Source organism: Symphalangus syndactylus, chromosome 3 (genome assembly GCF_028878055.3).
Source record: "Symphalangus syndactylus isolate Jambi chromosome 3, NHGRI_mSymSyn1-v2.1_pri, whole genome shotgun sequence".
Lineage (NCBI taxonomy): Eukaryota > Metazoa > Chordata > Mammalia > Primates > Hylobatidae > Symphalangus > Symphalangus syndactylus.
In genome coordinates, this window is record NC_072425.2 from 43,284,134 (window position 1) to 43,309,554 (window position 25,421).

The 25,421-nt window shown below is 37.1% G+C and overlaps 1 protein-coding gene across 3 annotated transcripts in view; it reads right to left on the reverse strand.

Moving 5' to 3' along the window:
* RNF20 (ring finger protein 20) overlaps positions 1-25,421 on the reverse strand; it is a 28,402-nt gene that overhangs the window by 1,285 nt on the left and 1,696 nt on the right. For all 3 annotated transcript variants that reach the window (XM_055271639.2, XM_063636872.1, XM_055271638.2), the window contains 18 exons: positions 25,191-25,345; positions 20,302-20,469; positions 20,035-20,182; positions 19,696-19,878; positions 16,466-16,584; positions 14,391-14,537; positions 14,145-14,222; positions 13,841-13,960; positions 11,602-11,781; positions 10,513-10,648; positions 10,070-10,191; positions 9,576-9,949; positions 8,233-8,350; positions 7,496-7,645; positions 4,426-4,638; positions 1,127-1,252; positions 823-963; positions 52-153 (listed from right to left, as the gene is read on the reverse strand). In XM_055271639.2, coding sequence (XP_055127614.1) covers positions 52-153; positions 823-963; positions 1,127-1,252; positions 4,426-4,638; positions 7,496-7,645; positions 8,233-8,350; positions 9,576-9,949; positions 10,070-10,191; positions 10,513-10,648; positions 11,602-11,781; positions 13,841-13,960; positions 14,145-14,222; positions 14,391-14,537; positions 16,466-16,584; positions 19,696-19,878; positions 20,035-20,182; positions 20,302-20,469; positions 25,191-25,319 — 2,754 coding nt within the window. In that variant the 5' untranslated portion in view covers positions 25,320-25,345. The remainder of the gene's footprint in view (positions 1-51; positions 154-822; positions 964-1,126; positions 1,253-4,425; positions 4,639-7,495; positions 7,646-8,232; positions 8,351-9,575; positions 9,950-10,069; positions 10,192-10,512; positions 10,649-11,601; positions 11,782-13,840; positions 13,961-14,144; positions 14,223-14,390; positions 14,538-16,465; positions 16,585-19,695; positions 19,879-20,034; positions 20,183-20,301; positions 20,470-25,190; positions 25,346-25,421) is intronic.

Sequence of the window (25,421 nt, forward strand, 5' to 3'; positions counted from 1 at the left end):
GGCCACTTAAAGCCTTGACAAAAAACAAATCACTGAGGCATTTTTTCTAACCTTGTAATCCTTAATCTCTTCCATCAGAATCTCATCACACTTGGGTACATTGTCTGGTTTCTTTGTGGTCTCCAGCTTCCTGCGAAGTCTAGAGATGTCCTCCTGTGGTAGGATAGCATACTCATTAGACACACTTACCCAAATCTACCATTTCTGAGAAAAATAATAGACTTGAGTTTTCTGTTGTGAAAAGAGAGGACTTTCTGTCCTTTTATGTCCAATTATCTTGTAGAAATGTATAGAACTACAAATGGCAGGATTCAGAACAGACAACCATAATCATATCCCCAAATTAGAACTGCATCTAACTATTACCAATTCAGTCCTGTGAAAACACATCTAAAAGTTTAGAGGATAGTCTATTTTGTTTTATAGTAATTAGTTTTAAGCCGAAGGTAGAATGGTTTAAAATAATTCAGAGACTTACAGATAAGGACAGAAAGACATCATGAGAAACAGCTAGCATGACAAAAATAGAGACATTATAGGAGAACTTGAAAATCCTCTACTGCTGCTATGCTGCTACTTCTTTAACAATTTACCAATTCATTAATTTAACAAATATTTATTTTGTGCCTACTAGGTGCGAGGCACCATAAAAGGGTGTGAGGATATGGCAGTGAAGAAAACAGACTTACTCTCTTCCCTGAACAAACTCCCTCAAGTCTAGTAGGAAATGACATACATTGGACTAATGATTCTTTCATGATATGGGTCACTTCCGACCTCAGAAAACACCTAAAGGTGACAAGAAAAGACAACTGCTTTTACCTGAGCTCGTTTGAAATTGAACATGTCCTTTTCTTTGGTAACACTGTTCTCCACGATCTCATCCTGAAAATCATGTAGCTTCTTCTGAGCCAACTCCAGTTGTGCTTTGAGGTCATCTGCAAGCTGGGCTGCCTCCATTGCCTATGTAGGATGTGCAAATAAGTAACATCATTGTATCACCTCTTATTCCCAGTGAGACAAAATGTTAGCCCAAGTTGAAGGAATAAAGTGAACTTATAATCTCAACAGTGTTATACTTATTTGTTCCGCTGAGACTAACCATCATTAGATTAATCAATCATACCTTGCGTTTATTCATCTCTAAGGCTTGGGTCCTAAGACCCAGCTCTTTCTCCCCTGTGCCAATGTTGCTCTGTAACAGATGCTCCTTCTCTTCCAGTTTCCTTACTACCTGTAGCTGGGCATCAACCTTTGAACAGAAAATCAGATTTTAACACAAATGAAAAGACAAAAAAAAAAAAAAAACTATTCTGTTAATCTATAAGCCCACAAAATACAATATGTTAGAAATCTCAAACTATTACTGATTTTGCCCATGAACCCTTCAAAATACATCAAGACTATGATAACTGAAAGCTTTACTTTTAATATAAAATACTCTGAAAGATTCACTAGGAGTCTGAAAAATGACTGAAAAGATTCTTTTCCAAATTGCCAAAAATAGAGAATATCATGCTAATGCTTAAAACCTGACAATTCATCCTATAACGTATAAATTAGAACTCAAACAAAAGCCCAACAGTACTTCCTTCAGAATGGCTAGACATTCTAAAAGAGTGTTTTTTGAAATTAATGCACAAAGTAGAATCAAACAAAATTAAAGTGCAAAAAGTAAAATCACAAACACCCACCTCCTAATCTCACCCACAACTCATCCCAATAAGTGGAGGTAACCATTCTAATAGTTTCTCACGCTGCCTTCAAAAAGCATATCAAAAAGATAGTCCACCATGATCAAGTGGGTCTCATACCAGGGATGCAGGGGTGGTTTGACATCCGCAAGTCAATAAATGTGAGACACCACATAAACAGAATTAAACATAATCACATGATCACCTCAATAGATGCAGAAAAAGCATTTGACAAAATCCAGCATCCTTTTATGATTAAAACTCTCAGCAAAATCAGCACAGAAGGGACATACTTAAGGTAATAAAAGCCATCTATGACAATCCCACAGCCAACATTATACTGAACAAGGAAAAGTTGAAAGCATTCCCCCTGAGAACTGGAACAAGACACAGATGCCACTCTCACCACTTCCATTCAATATGGTACTGGAAGTCCTAGCCAGAGCAATCAGACAAGAGAAAGAAATAAAAGGCATCCAAATTGGTAATGAGGAAGTCAAACTGTCACTGTTTGCTGATCACATTATCATATACCTAGAAAACCCTAAAGACTCATCCAAAAAGCTGCTAGAACTGGTAAATGAATTCAGCAAAGCTTCAGCATACAAAATTAATGTACACAAATCAGAGCTCTGCTATACACCAACAGCAACCAAACTGAGAATCATGTCAAGAACTCAACGCCTTTAACAATAGCTGCAAAAAAATAAAATAAAATATTTAGGAATATACTTAACCAAGAACGTGAAAGACCTCGACAAGAAAAATTACAAAACACTGCTAAAAGAAATCATAGATGACACAAACAAATGGAAACATATCCCATGCTCATGGATGGGTAGAATCAATATTGTGAAAATGACCATAGTGCCAAAAGCAATCTACAAATTAAATGCAATTCCCATCAAAATACCAACATCATTCTTCACGGAACTAGAAAAACAATCCTAAAATGCATATGGAACCAAAAAAGAGCACATGTAGCCAAAGCAAGACTAAGCAAAATGAACAAATCTGGAGGCATCACATTATCTGACTTCAAACTATACTATAAAGCCATAGTCACAAAAACAGCATGGTACTGGCATAAAAATAGGCATGTAAACCAATGAAACAGAATAGAGAACCCAGAAATAAAGCCAAATACGTATAGTCAACTGATCTTTGACAAACTGAACAAAAACATAAAGTGGGAAGGGACACCCTATTCAACAAATGGTGGTAGGATAATTGGCAAGCCACATGTAGAAGAATGGAACTAGATCCTCATCTCTCACCCTATACAAAAATCAACTCAAGATGGATCAAAGACTTAAATCTAAGACCTGAAACCATAAAAATTCTAGAAGGCAACAATGGAAAAATCCTTCTAGACAATGGCTTAGGCAAAGACTTCATGACCAAGAACCCAAAAGCAAATGCAACAAAAGAAATGATAAATAGATGAAACTTAATTAAACGAAAAAGCTTCTGCACAGCAAAAGAAATAATCAGCAGAGTAAACAGGCAACCCATAGAGTGGGAGAAAAAAATCTATACATCCAACAAAGGACTAATATCCAGAATCTACAAAGAACTCAAACAAATCAGCAAGAACAAAACAAACAATCCCACCAAAAAGTGGGCTAAGGACATGAGTATACAATTCTCAAAAGAAGACATACAAATGGCCAACAAACATAAGAAAAATGCTCAACATCATTAATTATCAGAGAAATGTAAATCAAAACCTCAATGCAATACCACCTCACTTTGCAGGAATGGCCATAATCAAAAAATCAAAAAATAATAAGTGTTGGCATGGATGTGATGAAAAGGGAACACTTTTACACTGTTGGTGAGAATGTAAACTAGTACAACCACTATGGAAAACAGTATGGAGAGTACTTAATGAACTAAAAGTAGACCTACCACTTGATTCAGCAATCCCACTTCCAGGTATCTACCCAGAGGAAAAGTCATACCATGGAATACTACTCAGCCATAAAAAAGAACAAAATAATGGCATTCGCAGCAATCTGGATGGAATTGGAGACCAACATTCTAAGTGAAGTAACTCAGGAATGGAAAACCAAACATTGTATGTCCTCACTCATAAGTAGGAGCTAAGCTGTGAGGATGCAAAGGCATAAGAATGATACAATAAACTTTGGTGACTTGGCGGAGGGAGGCAAGGGACAAAAGACTACACACTGGGTACAATGTACACTGCTTGGGTTATGGGTGCACCAAAATCTTGGTATCACCACTAAAGAACTTATTCATGTAACCAAACACCACCTGTTCCCCAAAACCTACGGAAATTAAAAAAAAAAAAAAAAGTAAAATCACCCATACCTCCTAACCTCACCCACAACTCATCCCAATATCCAGAGGTAACAATTCTAACAGTTTCTCATGCAGCCTTCCAGAAATTTTTAAAATATACAGCACAGGAACATAAGTAAACATACACTTTAACGCAAAAAGGATTACAAAACAAGTCACTTGATTTTATTTCAGACATGTTTCCATATTAGCAGATCCATATTTGACAGCTATACTATACTCTTTTGTAGGAATAACAGTAGAGATGTATAATTTATTTACCAATACCCTAATGATGAACATTTAGTTTTCAAATTTTTTTCCAATCACAAAAATGTGCCACAATAATCATTCTTTTACTTATATCATCATGTAGAAAGCACCCTATTTCAACAGAACAGAAAGCTCTACTCATCCTAATTACCTGAGTCTTCAGAGTCAACACCTGGTCTGCCAGCTCCTCCTTCTCTTCTTTAAGCAACTTATGGATCTGATTGGACTTGATACGCTCTGACATGAGCTTGAAATTTGCATCATCCTTCTCCCGCAATTGCTGCATCAAACGGATATTTTGCTCCTGCATGTCTTCAAATGCCTGGCCTGTGACATCCATCTCAGAGAGGAGTGCTTCTTCTTCCTAAAGGACGGAGGAAGAGAGTTCATTTTAGAAGAATCTTCCAACTTCAACGGATGAGCACAGGAAACTAAACTTTCCCACTGTTCATTTAGATATAAATTAATTTAGTGACAGAGTTTTAGGAAGCTGTGTTTTGTCACTAGGCATACAGAAGCTCTATTATCTGAAGTCACTGGCACCAATTGTTGGTCTGATACTTACTAGTTGATCTGTACTCAACGTCAGTTAAAGCACACAATAATTGTATTTACCTTAATCTAGACAAACGGATCAAGCAGCAATTGGTTAAGAGTACTTCCATTATAACCTCTCACATTTTCTCACGCTTTTCGACAATTAAAATACTGAATCTACAGGATTTCCAGCAGTTGCAAACATCTAAAGCCTCGTAACAATCTGATAGGTGAAGACTGGTATCTAATAATAGCTTTACTTTATATCTATTTCATTTTAAGTAAGACTGAGCATCTTTTCACATGGTTAAGACCACTTGTATTCTTTCTGTAACCTATTCATTTCTTTTGCCTATTCTTCCATTGGATTCTTGAGTTTTTTTCCCTATTTTGGAGAGGTTTTTTTTGTATCACATAAGCCTTCCTTGTAACAAGAGTTAAAAATATTTTTTACTTTTTGTCATTTAATCTTTTGGCTTTGCTGTTTTTTGCAATGTAGAAGTTTTGCATCATTTTAAAAAATAATTCAAAATTATCAATTTTTTGTTCATGTTTTCTAGTCTTTTATTCATAGAAAGGTCTCCACTCCAAATTATAAAGGAATTTAATGATTTTCTTCTAGCTTTTTGATGGATGCATTTTTAAAAATATCATTATCTATGATCCATTTGGAAATCATCCTAGTGTATTCAAGTATGCATGTAACTTTTTTCTAATTTTTTTTTTTTTACTTTTGTCCCATCACATGTCAGTTTTTCTTTTCCTCACTGATTTAAAACTATGTATTTAGCATATAATAAATATAATGTGTACTTTCATCTATTTCTCAAGTTTCTATTCAGTTCTAATAGCCTGTCTAATAGTCCCAAGCTATTTTACCTACAGAAACTTTATGTTTTAACATATGGAAGAGACCCCAGGGCTGTTCTTTTTCAATTTCTCTTGTTACTCTTGTTTACTTATCCACATGTACTTTAAAACCAGTTCGTCTAGTACCAAAATAAACAAAAGCAAAACTTAAAAAAAGCACTTTTATGAGATCACATTACATTAATACATAAACTTAGAAAGACTGAACATTTTTTTTTTTTTTTTTTTTGAGACGGAGTCTCGCTCTGTCGCCCAGGCTGGAGTGCAGTGGCGCAATCTCGGCTCACTGCAAGCTCCGCCTCCCGGGTTCACGCCATTCTCCTGCCTCAGCCTCTCCGAGTAGCTGGGACTACAGGCGCCCGCCACCACGCCCGGCTAATTTTTTGTATTTTTAGTAGAGACGGGGTTTCACCTGGTCTCGATCTCCTGACCTCGTGATCCGCCCGCCTCGGCCTCCCAAAGTGCTGGGATTACAAGCGTGAGCCACCGCGCCCGGCCAAGACTGAACATTTTTAAGATAGTGAGTCATCCTATACAAGAACATAGGTCTCTTTTTACTTGTTCTAGAACCTATAATAGTACAATTTCCTGATAATTACCTTAAGAGAGAGGGAAGAAAAGAAAAAGCGGCAATTACCAGATTTAAGAAAAGTCAAAATTACACTTTTTTTTTTTTTTTTTTTTTTTTTTGAGATGGAATTTTGCTCTTGTTGCCCAGGCCGGAGTGCAATGGCGCGATCTCGGCTCACTGCAATCTCCGCTCCTGGGTTCCAGCAATTCTCCTGCCTCAGCCTCCCAAGTAGCTGGGATTACAGGCATGCGCCACCAAGCCCAGCTAATTTTGTTTTTTTTTGTCTTTTTTTGTTTTTTTTTTCAGTACAGATGGGGTTTCTCCATGTTGGTCAGGCTGGTCTTTAACTCCCAACTTCAGGTGATCCACCCATCTCAGTCTCCCAAAGTGCTGGGATTACAGGCATGAGCCACCACGCCCAGCCAAAAATTACACTTTTTAACAAAAGGAATGTGTATAGGATCTAATGAAGTTCTTTTCAAGGCACTTCATGATCAACTTACCATTAAACCTACTCCATCTGTTACTTTGCTATTTCTTAAAAACTATGAAGGTGTACTAACACAGAATACATATATGGTTTTTCCAAGCATTTTCAGTATCTTTATTATTGAATGTTAATAAAAATTCACTGGCATTTAAAAATAAATACATATTCATTATGAGGAGGAGAACAACCTCTATAGTTCTATGACCCCAAAATAGCCATAGTTAACATACTGCTTAATCAATATGTTATTATATTGGTTAATATATTATATCCTTATTACATATAAATCACATATTTATATGCATAGTTTTTCTATGTAGTATATGTACTACATAGAAATATATAATAATATATATTTATAAGCATAGTTTTCTTAGTTTCATATATTTGTAATCATAATGTATATAAAATCTTACACCTTATTTTTCATTTTATATTCACTATAACCCTTAATTCCAGGTCAGCAAAGAAAGACTAGATCTTCAATAAATGTCTGAACAACAGCAGAGAAAGACTAGCTCTTCAATAAATGTCCATTTAAATAAAAGTAAATTTCTTGCCTCACAAATACACAAAACAAAATAACAAAGATTAAAGACTTGAAGGTAAGAATTAAAACATACACACAAAAAGGAAAAATACATATTAACAATCAAAAAAAGACCAAAATGAAAAAGCAAATTTCACAGGCAATAACTTATTGTCAAGTAACATTTACTCAAAAAGTCAATTAAATAAAGAAAGTGTGTCCACCTGCTTGGCCATGGCTAGCTTCTTCTGTAGGTATTCTATCTGCTCCTCCACTGCCCGGATCTTCCTCAAGGCATCCTCATCAGCCATTTTTTTGTTCTCTTTCTTCTCTTTATCTTCCAGATCCTTGAGTCTTTGCCTTAGATCTTCCAACTATAGGAGGAAAGGAATTGCACAAAAATAAAAAGTTATAATACATTTTCAAAAATCAATTAATACTGTACAAAGATAGAGGGTCCATAATACCCAAAGAGTCTTTACAGAATTATAGAACAAGAAACATAATATACTAAAACATCACATAACACCATTTGTTTTAACATCACTCCATTCTACTATGACATGCTTCTATAAGCAACATTTTGGAGAAGTGCACAGGTACCTTTCTTTAAAATAGTGGTTCTCATCCTTTTTTTAGGCCTCAAAATTTTAAGAGCGTAAGACATTCCTCCCAAAAGTAATGAAAAAGATTATCCCTGTAGCAATGAATTACATAGGAAAAACAAGGAATAAATACTTTGGAAAGCCTACTCATAACCCCAGTAATTCAGATATATTTTACCATCCTATGGAGAGTTTTAAAATCTCTACTTCATATGGTCTTTGAAAAGGCAGAAAATGTTGCACTTAAACACTAATTTTAAAGATAAAGAAAGAAATTATATCCTTGGCAAGTATGAAGGAAAATCCCACAAATGAAGATTTTAACCAGAAAGACAGGTAATAGCAGACTAGAATACCTCTGCCTTAGACTTCTTCTCAGCTGCCATCAGCTGAACTTTGTCTCTCTGTTCCTTTGGGGCAGAGCGGTACATATCCAGCAATAGTTTCATCTCCTTTTGGCTCTCCTGTGCCTTCCTATGACAGGTGTAATAGAGGGAGGGGAACAATGTAATAAGAAAATAAAAGTCATCACAGCAAGGGAATTTTGATTGAGCAAAACATTTTTAAACAGTTTCATTTTACATTTCATATCACACCTAAAAGATAAAATTTTACACAGACTATCAAAAGACTTTTGGATATGCTTAGAAAGTACAGAAAGGTAAGCTGTATAAAAATGAATCATTTCTCCCTTCTGACAAAGTCCTCTAACAAAGTTATAAAACAGACATTTGTGTACTTGTTATATAGGCAAATTTCTGTGGCCCCCAACCCTGAGTAACTGAGATTCAGTAGGTCTGGGGATGGAGTCCAAAAATTTAAATAAGTGATTTAAACAAGTCACTCAGATGATTCTGATACCATACCAGAAAAAAAAAAAAAAAATTTCCTTAAAGAGTTCAAGAGGGGGAAAAAAAGGGAAAAATTTGAAAGTTTGAGATATACTGTTAATCCTAGATTTGACAGCTGAATGATTAACCATCAGCTAAAGACTAAAACTTCACCTCTTATTAAATTACTAAACCTCTTAACTAAACTTTTATATACCAAAAAAGTTCAGCATTTTGAGCACAGTGGTCCCTCAAATCCAAATATCAACAAAGGGTCAACCCTAGAAAATAAGGAGCAAGAAGTAAGCCGTTCTGCCAGAGAAGTTATTGGTTTTACAGGAGAAGGGCCAATGCATAAGGTTATGACAGATAAATTCACCGAGTTAAAGGTCTATCTTAGTGTGTCAATGTCTATAGGAGTAAATCTCCTAAGAAAGATATGACATATTCACAAACCAGTTAACTCTCAGGCAAATAGATCAGATATTGTTCAAGTTACAGTGATATATAAATACTCCACTTATTATCATTTAAATTACAATTAACGCCAGCTATCTGCTCAAATCCAGTGAAGAGCAGTAGTTAATTTCCAATAATTCTCAGAAGCGTTACCTCAGTCATAACATCCTTTTCCTTAATTTGGATTCATGAAAAATAAGGCTACAATCATCGGTTTACTGGTACTCGATCACTGAACCAAAATACTAAATAGCCATGCAGGCCATTTTGGCTGTGCACTTGAACAAGACTTGAAACCAAATTAATTGTACAATCTAAAACACTACAACGATCAGAACCAAACATTTCATGCATTATGTCTTAATCTTAGCTTTTCAGTCAGAAACTGTTAGTCTAAATATGGCTCTTACTTGAGTTCAATCTTCAATTGTTTGATAATTTCTGCTTCCTTTTTCCTTCCATCATCATGTTTGCCTTTCTCTTTATCCTTAGCAGAATCTCTCTCAGATTTTTCTGACTCTTTTAGCTTCTGCTTCTCTCGTTCTCTCTCCTTCTCCTTCTCCCGTTCTCTTTCTCGTTCCCTCTCCTTCTCCCTCCTTTCTCGTTCTCGCTCTTCTTCATCCCGTTTAGACTTGATTTCATTGGCATCCTCCTGAGATGCCTTTGAAGCTAAGGACTGGGAAGATAAGTCCTCAGAATCTGGTTTTAGCTCTGCAGGCTCATCCTTAGGGTCCTCAGTACTAGACTGGGACTGGAGGAGGGCACTACCACTACGCAGACGTGTCTGGGAGAATAAAGAAAAGAAAGATGCACATCTCTTATGATAACCACATTGCCCACCTCATTCAAAAACAGCTTTACGGCATTAACAGCAAATGATATTTATTCTATTCCTTCTGGTTACCTTGTTCAGGTCAGACTGGGCTTCTCTCAATTTCCGCTTATATCTCAGGACCTCCCCTTTCAGCTGGTGATTGTGATTCTGGAGGCTACTGATGAGGTGGCGCATCTCCCGGTTTATAGGGCCTTAAATACAGCAACAACAAGGTTATGAGGAACCATGGTAAGGGCAAAGGCACAAGGACAGAAAAAGCAGAACACATCAGGAGGCACTGAGAAAAAGGGAGAATTACCAAAGACAAGACTCGTTCTCAGAAGATGAAAACAAAACTGGTCAACTTGAGTTAAAAAACAAACACCCAGGCTGTGAACCAAAATGAATTACAGGATTTACGGTACTTAGGACTTCTGAGTTGAAGTCAGCATTAACAAACCCTGGGGTCTGTGTTGTATCTTTCAAGGAAGGTATTTACAGCAAAATACTGCATGGAGTGAGAATCATTATACCTGCTTGTTCATTGGCAGCAAGGGTCTGCTCAAATTCTATCCTCAGCATTTCATACTCCTTGCGGACCTGGGCCAATGTATCTTCTAGCTGAATTACTTCAGTCCTCAGCTTCTTATGAAGACTAACCTCATCTCGCTACATACAGATAAAGGAACCAATAAAAAAAATCTTATTAAAATGTAGAAATATCATCATAATCTATTATTCTATCTCCTAAATTTGATCTATAAGAATCTAAAAAGAGAAAAATATATATCAATAATGGATTACTCTGAAAATTTCCAGTTCAATCTAAAAGTAATGAAACCAGATAGCTACAAAAGACTAATTTGGAAACTGACAGGATACGGAAAAAATAAAGAAAATGGCCCCCTATTCTGAGAACATTAGAATTTAGTTGGAGAACTAAACTATAAAACAGTATATAAACATATGTAAAATAGTATTCAATTCATTTGTCAGGCATATATTAAAAGACCAACTATTATAACCATTACCTTAAAAACTATGGAAGATACAGAAATGAATATATGAATAAAAGCTTCTATCTTTTAAAAAAATCATCTACTGGTGCCATTATATGCTTTTTGTTTATGTAAGTAATTTTGCAGCTTCTACCCACTATTTCCTCCCATACATGTAAGCTCTAGCCATATTAAACTATTTCTCATTCTCTCTCATAACTTTATATATGCTGTTCTCATGCTGGGAATTCCTCTTCTCCTACTTTCAACTACCAATAAACTTGTATTTATCCTTAATATTCAAACCTTACTTTTTCGAGTAGAATCAGGAAACTTCCATAGTCAAATTAGACACTCTGTTTTCATGTATCACATCTTTTGGCTATGCTGCCATTGTACCACATTGCATTCTAATGGATACTATTCTCCCACTACTGCAGACAACAAGATCTGTGAGGGCAGGAATTCTGTTGTCTCATCTTTATATGCCCAATACCTACCAAAGACCTACTGCCACTCTATGAATGGCAGCTGAATGAGAGATTAATTGCATGTGAGGGAGTAAAATTGTAAAACTTAGGAGGCAGGAAAGCTTATATACAAAAGACAAGGCAAGGCTGTTACCTCAATAAGCTCAACCTGGTGCTGGTGGGTTCCCCTGGTGCCATGAAGCAGGGTCCGAGCTTCATCCAAGTGTGCTTTCAACTGTAGGCTCTCATTATACAGGACGGAGAACTGTGACTGCATGCAGCGATATTCTGGAGTTTCCTTAACGACTTGCTCCACTGCACTCCGCAATTCCACCTTAGGAGGGCCCAAAGCAAGGTCAGAAGCAGAATCTAGCATTGCCCCAGAGGCTAGACAGGAAGTAAAATTTTGAACTCACTGATGTCCTACACAAGACAGACAATTTTATAAAGATTATTATCTACCCATTGTTCTAGTTATGAAAAATCTACCCCAAAATTAAATTAGACTAACTAGGAGATGGTACCTAGATATACTGTATTCTTTCCTCCTAGAATTGTTTTGATATGTGTTTCATATTCTGTGTCAAATGAGCCACCAGAAGAGTAAAATTTGTCAGGATGCTTATTTTAAAAACATAGTTGAGGACCCCAGTCACTAACTTGTTCTCTTTAATAACAGTGACAGAGAAAAATATTGACAGGGTATCAAAAGTAGTTATGCCTCTCCTAAGCAACTATCAAACACTTTTAACTGATTTAACTTAGGCTGTTTTTGTTTTGTTTTTTATTTTTCAGTTCAAACATCTTTATTCATATCATTTAACCTAGAAACAAATTATAAAATAGAGATGACTATGATCGAAAGAGGAGTGAGGAAGACTTCCAGAATCTCTTTTATTCTCCTAAGAACCTAAGAAGAAAATTCTTCTGGGCAGGTTTGAAGACCAACAGGATCAACAATCCTGTTTCTTTCTCTGTTTGGGTAGCAAAAAACTGCAGAGCCTAATCTATGGAACCACTTAGGCAAGTACTGACATGTGAATGGCCTCCCTTCCACAGTATATATATGCCCCCTGCAAACATCTTGTATGCAAGCCCCACTTTAATGCATTTTGGATCCTCACCCTAGTTTACCCTACTTCTCATTTTTCTCAACAACTCCTATATTAGAGCACCTTGATTTAGTCTACATATCTTTGCACGTTGCTTTAAATCCTTTTCAGGACAAGGCAGGGTACATATAATAAGTAAATATGTAAGTGAAGAAGTAGATATATCAACAAAACTTAATTATTTTTTCTTTGTTCCCCCCAGCTTTATTAAGGTATAATCAACAAATAAAAATTATACATATTTAAGGTATACAATGTGATGTTTTGCTATACATATACACTGTGAAATCGTTACCACAATCCAGCTAATCAACAAATCCATCACCTCACATTATCTTTTTGTGTGTGGCAAGAACATTTAAGATCTACTCTTATACGGTATTAATTATAGTCACCATGCTACGCACCACCAGAACTTATTCATCCTGAATAACTAAAACTTTGTACCTTTTCCCCAACAACTCCTGATTTCCCCAACCCTGGTAACCACCATTCTACACTGATTCCAAGAGTTTCACTTTTTTAGATCCCACATACAAGTGAGATCATGCAGTATTTGCCTTTCCGTGCTTGGTTTATTTCAGTTAGCATAATGTCCTCTAGGTATATCCATGCTGTTGCACACACACACACACACACACACAAATATACACACACGACATTTCTTTATCCATTCAGTGTACAGTTCTTTCATCTCGCTGGTTAAGGTTATTCACAATTTTTTTTAATACTATCGTAAGTGGGATTGTTTTCTTAATTTCTTTTTTATATAGTTTGTTGTTGGTATACAGACACACAATTGTTTTTGTATGTTGATTTTGTAGCCTGCAACTTTACTGAATTCATTTATAGTTCTAACAGTTTTTTCGTGGAGCCTGTAAGGTTTTCTATATATAAAGTCATGTTATTTTTAAACAGAAACAACTTTACCTCTTCCTTTCTGATTAAGAGGCCTTTATTTCTTATCCTTGCCTAATTACTCTGGCTAGGACAAAAGTAATGAGAGCGAGCATCTTTATCCTGTTCCTGATCTTAAAGGAAAAGCTTTCAACCTTTTGCCATTGGGTATAATGTTGGCTGTGGGCTTGTTTTATATGGCCTTTATTATGTTGAGGTACACTTCTTTACAACTAATTTGTTAAGAGTTTCATCATAAAAGGATGTTGGATTTTGTCTACATTTTTCTTATCCCTCATGAATACGCAGATTCACAGCTATGTATATACGTGAGTTGAGCAGCAAAATGTCTGATTTTACTGCCCTTCAGGGATGCGTTCCTACCTTCAGCTTTTCATTTTGTGTAGTGACCTCCTCAAAGTCTTGCCGAAGTTTCTCCAGTTCACAGAGACGGTTCTGAGCCAACTCTTTGTTCTCCTCAAGCTCTGCATTCATTTCCTCAAACTGGAGAGAAGCAGAAAAATACAGAATAAATAAGTATTCTTCTTAAATCATTTCTAAGCTTCCTATCTTCACTGATTCGCTATTCCAGCAAAACCCCACGATGTCACTTGTGAACACAATCCTAAGTACCTAAGCATGAAGGCTGACATACAGTCCAAAACATGTCCTGAGTCACTGATTTTACCTTCCGAGCATTGATAGTGATTGTGCCGCCATACAGACTGCTCCCCGCTCCATACACCTTATAACCTTTGGAATTCACCTAGAGAGAAGACAAAGATTCTTTAGTGAGAGACTCTAAGATTTCAGTCTATAACCAATGTACATTCAAAGGATGAGGTTTTTTCCTCAAGTAACATGCCCCAAGGTGAGTCTTCCTGAGAACACTCCTTAAAAGATTCTAGTCTCCAAGCCATAAAACAGCACTGACCCGTTCTAGGACTTCTGCTAAGTGTCGGTTGAGTCGCTGCTCCCTCTTTCGAATTTTGTCAATATCCCACTGCAGGTCATCAATCATGGACTCCAGGACAGACACTCGTGATTCAGCTGTCTCTACTTTACTCTGCAACTTGGAGAACTACATCCCAAAGACAAACATTCAGAAACATATAGCAAAAAAAGACCAAATTCCACAATATTAACCCTTGCTTATGTGTAATTATAGAAAGGAGGCAAATAGAAGATGCTTCACCCTCTTCCCAATGCATGATTATAAAAATGAAATCATGGATTCCTCCAACAATTCTGGGTCAGTCATAATCATGCAAACTTTAAGTCTAAAGTCTATAAGAACTCTCACACAAAGAAAAGACCACCTAAGATTCAATAATTTTTCTACCTCTGAAAAGCACCATTTCTCTGGACGGACCACAAACTCATAAAAATTTTGTAATTTTTAAGAGATAAAAAATAGTATCTTTTGTTTTGTTAGATAAATATTTTTTTCAAAAAAACCATTTTTACCCCCAAACTTCTCTCTCCACATTCCCACAAAAGGTAATCCATTCAGAACAAAAGGAAAACTTCCATACTTTTTCAAGCTCACCCCAGAGCAATCTAGAGTCAGATACAATACAGTATAGATTATACTATAATCTAGAGTCAGATACTCTATTTAGGAGCTATACACCAGCTAACACTATTTAGTATTTTAACTACTAAACTATTACATGTTCACATTAATCTATATATACCCTTTGTGCTAGGTTTTAAAACATGACACAAAAATCCTTTGAAAGTCCTCCCAACAAGAGGTGGGATCTTTGTTCCCTCCTCTTGAATCTGGGTCAACTTTAGAGACCCAATGGAAATGGCATTACACAATTTTGAGGCTATATCAGAAAGGCCATGAAGGTTCTACCTGGTGATCTTGGGATGCTCACTGGAAGAAGTCAGCCAACATATAAAAATTCCAACCATTCTGAGACTACCATGATGGAGAGGCAACCTGTAGGTATCCCAGTGGACAATTAACCCAGCTGACAGGCAGCATCAACAGCCAGTCATGAGAGCCAACAAGGACATCACAGTTTAGCAAACTGCCCTCCAGGTTAGTAATACTATCTGAGATTTGTCAAAGGGCTAGAAAAGGGAGACCTCTCCATCTTGGTAGCACCTAGTCAATGTCTTAAAACATGACAAAAATATTCTATTTTCTTACTAGACTCTAGTTTATTTATAAGGGCTACTACATTCTAACCTCTTTGAAGATCCAGGATAATCCATATGAATTAATAAATTCCCCAGATGATATTCATGCAACCAGCCCAGCATGGACCTTAACACTGGAGTTTAGTAAACAAAGGCATATGAAGAACAAGAGCTTTGAAGTCAAACAGACCTACAGTCACAACACAGCTCAATCACTTTCTAGCTATGTGCCCTCAGAATAATCACTAACCTCTTTGAATTTGTTTCTTTGGCAATAAAATGGGAGTTGTTTTGACATTGGAGATAACATTCATAAAGTGCTTAAATTCTAGGCACTAAGTAAATGGTAACTACTAAATTACTAATTAGCATGAGAATTCAGTGGCCAAACTAAGGTAGGGCAAATTCCAGTAGAATCTATTTTGAACTAAATCAAAATGATCATCAGAAGTATCAAAAAAGTCGTTTAAGGCCTATCATCACTTTATCTTGATCATTTTGTGTAAATAAATAAATGTCCTAATCTTGGCATGGTTTAATCATGGCATTATTTGCGCCCAAGTTTAGACTGAAAATTCACATTCCTCAAATTCCTAGGACATCATCAATATAGTAGTTTCTACTTCCCCATTCCCTGCTGAATTTCTACCATGCCATTCCTCAATAACATTATACAGTCTTTTATATTTAGGGTAACTCATTATTTGGAGGTTTGGAGTTGTGTTGTGTTTTACAAAATCCCCTATGATATGATAGGCCTTCTAGAGTAAGGTAATCTTTGAGGTGCTCAGGATTGTAAGTCAATGTCTGCCACAGCCCACTAGACACAGCCATCTCTCCTTTTTGGTTAAGTACCTCCTGAGACATGGTGCGATGCTTTTCCTGAAGAAGATCTGTCAATTCCTGTAGCCTCATATTCTCCTGTGCGAGGAAAGAGTTCAGCTCCTGCACTGCTTCCTCCACTATCAGATTATCTGGGGAAGAAGAACTATACTTTAATTTAGCATCTATAGTGTCTTCTTTTTTTTTTAGATGGAGTCTTGCTCTATCGCCCAGGCTGGAGTACAGTGGCGTGATCTCGGCTCACTGCAACCTCTGCCTCGTGGGTTCAAGCCGATTCTCCTGCCTCAGCCTCCAAAGTAGCTGGGATTACAGGCGCGTGCCACCACACCCGGCTGATTTTTGTATTTTTAATAGAGATGGGGTTTCACCATGTTGGACAGGCTGGTCTCGAACTCCCGACCTCAGGTGATCCACCCACCTCGGCCGCCCAAAGTGCTGGGATTACAGGTGTGAGCCACCACCTAGCCTATAGTGTCATATTTTAAAACTGTGTATCCTTGGCCAGGTATAGCAGCTCATGCTGTAATCCTAGCACCTTGGGAAGCCGAGGCAGGGTGATCACTTGAGGCCAGGAGTTCAAGACCAGCCTGAATAACAAAGCAAGAATCATATGCTCTTATCACATATTCTCATATCATATATTCTGAAATACTGTTAGGGGCACTTCTGAAGCTTAAAAACCAAAATGTACACTACTATTTACAAAGCAGGTAGGTAAATCCACAGAACTCATTACACCAAGTTAGTATGTTTAAAATTAGAGTTGCAAATACTATAGCTGAAATCCAAATGTATTAAATGAAACCAGATACTCTCAGGATATATACCACCCATCAGAGGGAGTTAGGAAGAAAAACATGCTTTTTCATATCATCTCTTGGCATTACTCTTAGTATCAATACAGAACAGGTTCGTCATATGGTGGTTTTCAAGCTAGGATTGCCCATCAGAATCACTTGTGGAACTTTTAAAACACATTTCCCTAGGACCTATCTCATACCTACTCAATAAGAACCCCCATGGGCAAAGCCAAAAATAAGAATATGCTCAGAAAACTCCCAAGGTGATTCTGATTCACAACCTGAGTTAAGAAGTAGAGACTGAATTTTAGTCCTCTCAATATCCTAAGCACTGAGGACAGGGCCTAGAATACAATAAAAGCTCAATAAATGTTTAGTGAATTTATAAACAAGCCCATAAATGCGATTCTTTTGAATCAAAGACCAAACAAACATGTGAGGGGTCATCAACTTTCAAACAAGTTACAGTTGATGCTATAATTCATACTTTATACATCTTTATCTCTTAGAAAGTTCAGCTGACCAATGGCAATTGCCTTTTGTGTTACAAATGGCATGGTTATTTGTAATGTTTCTACTTTTTAACTTAAACCTGACCTTAAAATGCATGCCATCAAAGAGTAATTTTAAAGTGGTTTGATATACTACTCATTTTATTCCCTTTTTAAATAAAACAATTATTTCACTTGATATTCATTTATGAAATCAAGTTTAACATAGTCAATGCACATGGCATATTAATTACCATATTACTAAAATTTAACAATACCTTTTAACTATTCAATGAGAGCCAAAGGAGAAAGAAGCATATGTGCATACACAAAGCACCATTATTTAATATTAGGTGACAGGGAAGTTCACATCCATTCATTCCCCATTGACTAAACATCTACTAGATGCCAGGTACAGTGCTAGAAACTAGAGAAACAAAGAAAAGTAAGCCAAACCACTGAACCAAGACACAGTTTAGCTGGGGACATGCAAATAGATGTAATATATGAATACAAAAGTACAAAAGTCTGAGAGGACATAAAACACATTGTTTAAAATGGTTATCTTTGATAAATGACACAGGGAAACTTTTGTAGTCTACTTATTTGTATTTCCGATTCGTATATTTTTAAACAAGTATCTGTTTTCCTCATAATAAAATACAGAAATGCATAATCTAACGGAAAAGCAAAAGAAACCCTTGACCAAATTTTCACAGGCCATCTACAAACTGCTTAATTCTGTTGACAACTTAGACCAATTACCCTTAAAAGCAAAATTACAGAATAATACAATTCTTTTACGCTCATCCAATGGTTCAACCTCCATTACATTCAACTTATTTCCTTCAGAAATGAAAGGTTAAACATCTTAATGATAAGCAGGGAAATTAAGATATTACAAACTAGACCATGATTATTATTGAAAACATGAAATCAAGGCATTTTTTTTGCATTTGAGCAAGGTATTTATGCCACAAATGACTAAAGATGTAACCTAGCTACACAAATACTTTACTGTACAAATATTAATTTTTGCATTAACTCTGAGTAACACATTTATTCCAAATAATTATTTTATTTCAAATAGATACTCTTTCATCTATACAATATTTTCTCATCATCCTTTTAACCATACAGATCACCTGTCAACGCTAAAACCTGCGCCAACTCTTTTTAAAAACATTAGAGATAATGAAAAATAAAAAAGTTAAGTAAAAATTAACTTTTTCAAGTCAAAATTCTGTAACTAATAAATTCTTAAATAATATAATTGTTATTTAAAATAAAGTATTATCACTATAAATCAATAGCCTACATACACAATAAAAACATCCAGATATCAGAGCTGTTTATTAAATAATAAAGTTAATTGTGCTATTTACAAAACTGTCATTAATAGAGTATATCAGTATAGAGCTGATAAACTCTTTACTCAGCTTATTAAAGGATTGTCATGTGGCTCAAAATGAGAAGCACTGATAAAAGATTAATATACCATAATGAAGACATTACCAGTAACACTGAAGGTCAGAATTTTAAGAAATTTAATTAAAATATGTAGTCCAGGCACAGTGGCTCATGCCTGTAATCCTAACAGTTTGGGAGGCCAGAAGGGAGGATCTCTTGAGGCCAAGTTTGAGACCAGTCTGGGCAACATAGCAAGACTTCCTCTCTACAAAAAGGTTAAAATATTAGCCAGGTGTGGTAGTATGTGCCTATAGTCCTAGCTATTCGGAAGCTGAGGCAGAAAGACTGCTTGAGTTCAAGGATGCAATGGACTATGATGGTGCCATTGTGCTCCAGCCTGGGTGACACAGTGAAACTTTACGTCTTAAAAAATAAATAATAAATAAAAATAAATATGTAAGCTTGCAAACTACAAATTAGCATGCAAAAATAAATTCCTATTCCTCCTCCACTACTCCCGGCCTCCAGGCTCTTGCCTCACCTCCACTGTTTAGCTTCCGGGATAGGAGCTCCACTTTTTCTTGCAATTTATCATAGACAGTCACAATCTGGGACACAGCTCGGCGGGAAGACTCCACACGTTCCTGCAGCTGAGACTCCATCTCTTCACTGGAACTGCTGGCCAAAGTAGCAAGGAAAGAGAAAGCTGGCTCTTGCCCTTCCCCTGAGGACACAGGGGGAAAAAAAGAAGCCCCTCAAAATTATAAACTGGAAATAACAAAATCCATTTTTTTTTCCCTCAAATGGAAAGCCTCAAAGCAGAGCTCTACTTCAAAAACCCGGATAGCATGCAGTGATAGAATCCATCACGAATACTTGCCTCTCTCTCGGTCATCTTTACGCTCCTGATTGCTATCAGAGTCTGGTTCTGGTTCAGGCACAACAAGGGCTTTTCGTTCTGTGAGTAGGTCTCCCAAGCCCTGCTCCAGATCATAACGTTTAAGGATGATACGGATGTTTTCATCAAACTGGAGAAGGGTAGGTACAATTATGAAGAAACAAAGGACACAACTTTGGAAATGAAGAGAACAGTAAGGAGAACTAAAGTGGTCAAATAAAAATCTGAGCAAATAAACAAGTTAGCTACCTGACTCCAGTATCGGTTGACAATCAATAGGGAGGCATCATCAGTGGCCTGTCGTCGTTCCAGTTTTTCAATGTGCTCACGAAGTTCATCTTCAATGGCCTGCCGCTGATCCAACATTTCTGCCAGCTTGCGATTTTTGGTTTGCAGTGTTCGAATGTCTAGCTCCTCCTGCCCAGTAAACCAATCATATTAGTCTCCACAAAGAAATTAGAAAAATGAGCCGTTAAACTCAATAAGGTCACAATTATTCATTAGTTATTTTCTATGAATAAAGCTGTTGACTTTTTAAAAATCTTACAAGTAATTAAGAAGTAGAAGCAGAAGAGATAAACAACAGATATATGATGGTGTGAGGAAAGAATATACACAAATACACCAGAACCTCAACCCATCTCGCTGTTCTAGTCACATGAACATGTACAAAGTAACGCTACTTTAAGGCCACCACCCAGCTAGATCACCCTCGACTCCAATCAACACTGTCATCTATCTCCTAAGCACCATCCTTCCTTCATTAAAGACTTCAGCACCTGGATCCCTGTCTATCCCAGTTCCTGCCAATATATCTGGTGACTTCACCATACATGTGAACAGACCATCTAATCCTCTAGCATCTAGGCTGTCAGTTTTTCCAGTTTCTTCACTCCAATGATTATCTCCTCCACTGTGCTTCAGCCATGCATTTCAAAAGACACATCTCAGACTTTTGTCATTATCTGGAACTGTACCACATATGAAATCTTAAATTCCAACTTCCCATTCTCTGAATAACACCACATCTTTCCAGGTATCTCATGCCCTTAACCCAATATACCAATCCCTTTATCTCATCTATATCTCCAGAATGTTGAATTCTTTTCTTTCTCCTTTCGGTCTCCTTCTATATCTGCTACCATCCATATCTTAATCATATACTATATAGCACATTCCTTCAAACACCTGCCTAACAGCCTCCTTAGTTCTCTGCCCTTAATCCTTTTATTCTACCTCTGTGAACAAACCCCAATCTGAATTAATCCAGATATCTGGCTATTCCATTCCTGTACCCAGTATGCTGAGATTTCTAGAGAAGTTCATCAAACCACAGAAACCCATGCGTTTACAAAATGAATTCTGAACCTAAACAGATCTTGTAATTTGTCCAGAAATCTTTCTTTATCAAGGGAGCTATCTCCCATTCTCCATCAAGGCAACAACAACCTCTACCAAACCCTGCCCCCTTTTACATCATACAAAACAGATAGCTTTACTTCCTATTTTAATGAGAAAATAGAAGCCATCAGATGGGAAAACACCTCAATTCCCTATCTCTTTGACCCATTCACACAATTATGCACACATCCTTAAAACCTCGGCTTGTGCTCAGGATCCTGTTCTGTCTCTACAAAACCCTCACTCCATTAGTAATTTCACATCCCTCTCAGTATTTTTCTCTCTCCAGCTCCTTCCCTAGGACAAGCCAGGGAGGGGTTGGTGGGAGGTGGGATGCGGCGATATAACAAGCAAAGAACCAGCATGTGGAAAAATATTCTTACTTTTCTGAGGAATTAATGAAATCACTATTTTAAAGTAACAATTGCTTATTACACCACCCATTTTTGTTTCATTTTTCTCTTTTCCATTTTAATTAAAACATTCCTAATACGCCAAAGTAGTCAACAGTTTTCCCACTGTACCAGTTTATTAACACTATTAGTAAACTATATCCTCAAACTCTTCTCTGAACATTGCCTTTCCCTTCTTGCTCTAACTGAAACTTGGATGAGAAATTGTTTCCCTGCAGGCTTCTCCAGTGGTGGCTGTTTCTCTTCCACACCCCTTGAAGCCAGAGAGGGATGAATATCCTCCTTATTTTCCATTGCCACTTCCAGGCCATTACCCCACCTTCCTCCCTAAAACCTCCTACCTCTGCAGCTCATGCCATTAGCCTATACCACCTGCCGCCATGCTCTGTTGAATTCATCTATAAATGCCCACGTCGTTTCCTCACATTTCTCAGACTTAGCACCTAGCTTATTATCACTCTCCAATACTTTTTCTGTCATCATCCTTAATGATTTCAATACCCATACAGATAACCTTTCCTATACTTGAATCATCAAGTCATTAACCTCCTCTTCACCAATGATCTTGTCTTCTACCTCCTTCAGCCACCAACTCCCACATTTAGTCTTACTTGTACCTACATGTCCTCTATAAGCTCAATTTCAAACACCTCATTCTTCACAACTACCACTACTCCAGCTCACTCTCTCCAGTTTCCTTACTCCAAAAATTCTTTAATCTCTCCAGGATCTACCATCCATTGGTCCTATACCTTTCACTTCTCTCACCTCCTTCTTTACTGAACTTAAATTCCATGATCAGTCATTATACAGTCATCTACTTTACAGCGATACTCCTTTAAAGCATTGTCTCTACTCTCTTTTTCCTAATTCCTCTCCCCTCATATTCTCTAATTCCTCTCCCCTCATATTCTCTTAAGCTCACTGAAAACTGGGTGCCATCCCCACTATTTCACCAACATAGGTGTTTTGGTATCTCCAATGAAATCTCTATTATTAAATATAACACCTCTGTCCTCCCTTTACTCCCTTTGTTCCAACTGAAACCTGAATGAGACCACATCAGCGGCACCTAATCAGCTCCTTCTTGAAATACTTTCTTCATTGAGCTTCTAGGAACCCATTCTCTCTTACTATCCTCTTACCTCATTGGTCCCTCTTTGTTTGTATCTTTGATTAGTCCTTTCTCATTCCTTGACATGAAAATATTGTAGTGCCCCAGCAGACCTCTTTATGCTTATTCCTTAAAGGAGTCTGTAGTCTCATAGATGTAAACACAACTTACAAAATGACAATTCCCAAATGTACAGGTTTAGCTCAGACCTCTCTCCAGCATCCAGCTTATTAACTACCTATCCATTCAGAGGTCAAATAAATATCTCAAACTTATATGTCCCAAACCAAACCAAACTCAATTCATCCTCCATGACTCCCAAAAATCTGCTCCTCTCATACACTTCTCTAGCTCAGTAAGTAAAAACTACATTACTTTCAAAATCCTGGGATGATCCTCCCTCCTATCTTTCACGTGAGTTATCCAATCCATCAGCAGATCTTATCAATGCTACCTCCACAGTGGTCCAAGCCACCACAATTTCTCATTAAGATTACTGCAAAGGCCTCCTATAGCAAAAAATCTGTGCTAAGTCCTGTCAGCCTGCCAGATTTCAGCACAGTTGTAGTGGACAGCTCCATTTACACTGCCATTGTTCCCACTTCAAACACACTTTGGAGACTCAGTTTTTCTGTCCCCAATCACAGCTGGCTCATAACAGCAATCTCAAAATGCACAGGAGGTACTGCTTTCAATGGCAACCTTCAATCAATTGGAGTGGGGATCAGTGGATACATGCCTCAGATCCCCACCTTTGGAGAGATGCAGTTATAGCCAAAGAGAGTAAGAAGGAGAGAAGAAAAAAGTCTGCTAACTGGACTCTTGTTTATAACCCTTGCTCTTCTATAGTCTCCAAACACAAGTCAGAGCGTGTTAGTCCCCTACTTAAGACTATCCAATAACTCTTCATTGCCTCTGGATAAAGTCCACACTGGGGTGTGTGCTATGTGCTTCCCATAAGTATGTGCTTATCCCTGTGAACAGCACATATCCCACTCTAAACAGTCTATTCCCTTGTCAGTGCTACCCTACAAATTAAAGTCTAGGGGCTGTCTTCAGTGTAAAGCACAGTGTCTGGCAAATAACAAATACTCAACAAATATTTATATATTGAGTGAATAAATGCCTTTGGAATGCATGATGTAAGGCAGTGCTAAGACAAAAATCACTTCCTGCCAGCAATATTAGTACCAGAACCCCAGGCAGCCTCAGAAATGACACTTCATCAACAACTCACTATGAATGTTCCTATTATTCTGACTCAAAAAAAAAAATAATCAGCCTCTCTAAAATAAACCTTGGCCTCGAAATCAAATAAGTAATAGATGTGGTTTTGCAAGCCATACAAATGTAAAGCATTTTAACATCACATCCCCATGTCTGATTTTCAAAAAAGCAAAATCTTGATGTAGATCAAAACCTGTAAACTTCTGATGTCTAACAGATATATAACATTACTATGAGATTTTGGTATATAATACTCATTTTCTCAGCTCCATAAGAGCAAGGATAGTATCTATGTTATGCACCATTATATTATCTAGCCCAATACTAGCTCACATTTATCGACTATTTACTATATGTCTCACATTATATATCTATGTTATGCACCATTATATTATCTAGCCCAATACTAGCTCACATTTATTGACTATTTACTATATTAAATGCAAAGTGTTAGCCCTTAACAGGGACTCTCATTTTATATGCATAAAAATCTAATGTAGCAGGTACTCTAATTACATTTTACAGACAAGAAAACAAGCAAAGGAAAGATAACACAAGGTCAGCCAGCTAGGAAGTGGTACAGCTCAGAGTCAACCCCAGGCAGTCTGGTCTCAGACTCCCACTCTTCACCATACTCTCAATGATCGCTAAACTGTCTCTTAGAATCTGGTACTGACTTTTTCAGTGAATGAAAAATAAATGTATTCTTCCCACTGCTAAATACCTATAGTTAATGTTGTATCAGGCACCACATTCCCAGATTCTCGAAAGAATATAAGTATACCTTGAAAACAAAGAACAACTGTCAATCTATCTCTCCTCCAGAACTGACTACCACATCATTTTACCTACTTTCAGCCTGTTTTATTTCCCTCTTCTTTTCAAATAGCTTCCCCATACTCCAGAAAGCTTCCATGAATTTTTAGTTTCAAGTTGCAACTGACAGAAGAAAAGCACACTTTCATGGCACTGTTTCCTCATACCGTTGAAGAGACACCTCCTAGCTTAATTGTTTCCACTGTGGTCCCTGAATCTTCAACAGCTGCCTTCTTCTCAGGAGGCATGGAGGTGCCAGGTTCTCCAGCTGCTCTTTTATTTCCAATTCCTGACATTTTGGCAGAAGATGACAGCGGTTTTCCTGATAGAAAAAAAGGCAGAAACTGACATATGTAAGCAAAGCAACAATAGAGTAAAACAATAGAGTAAAAACTAGC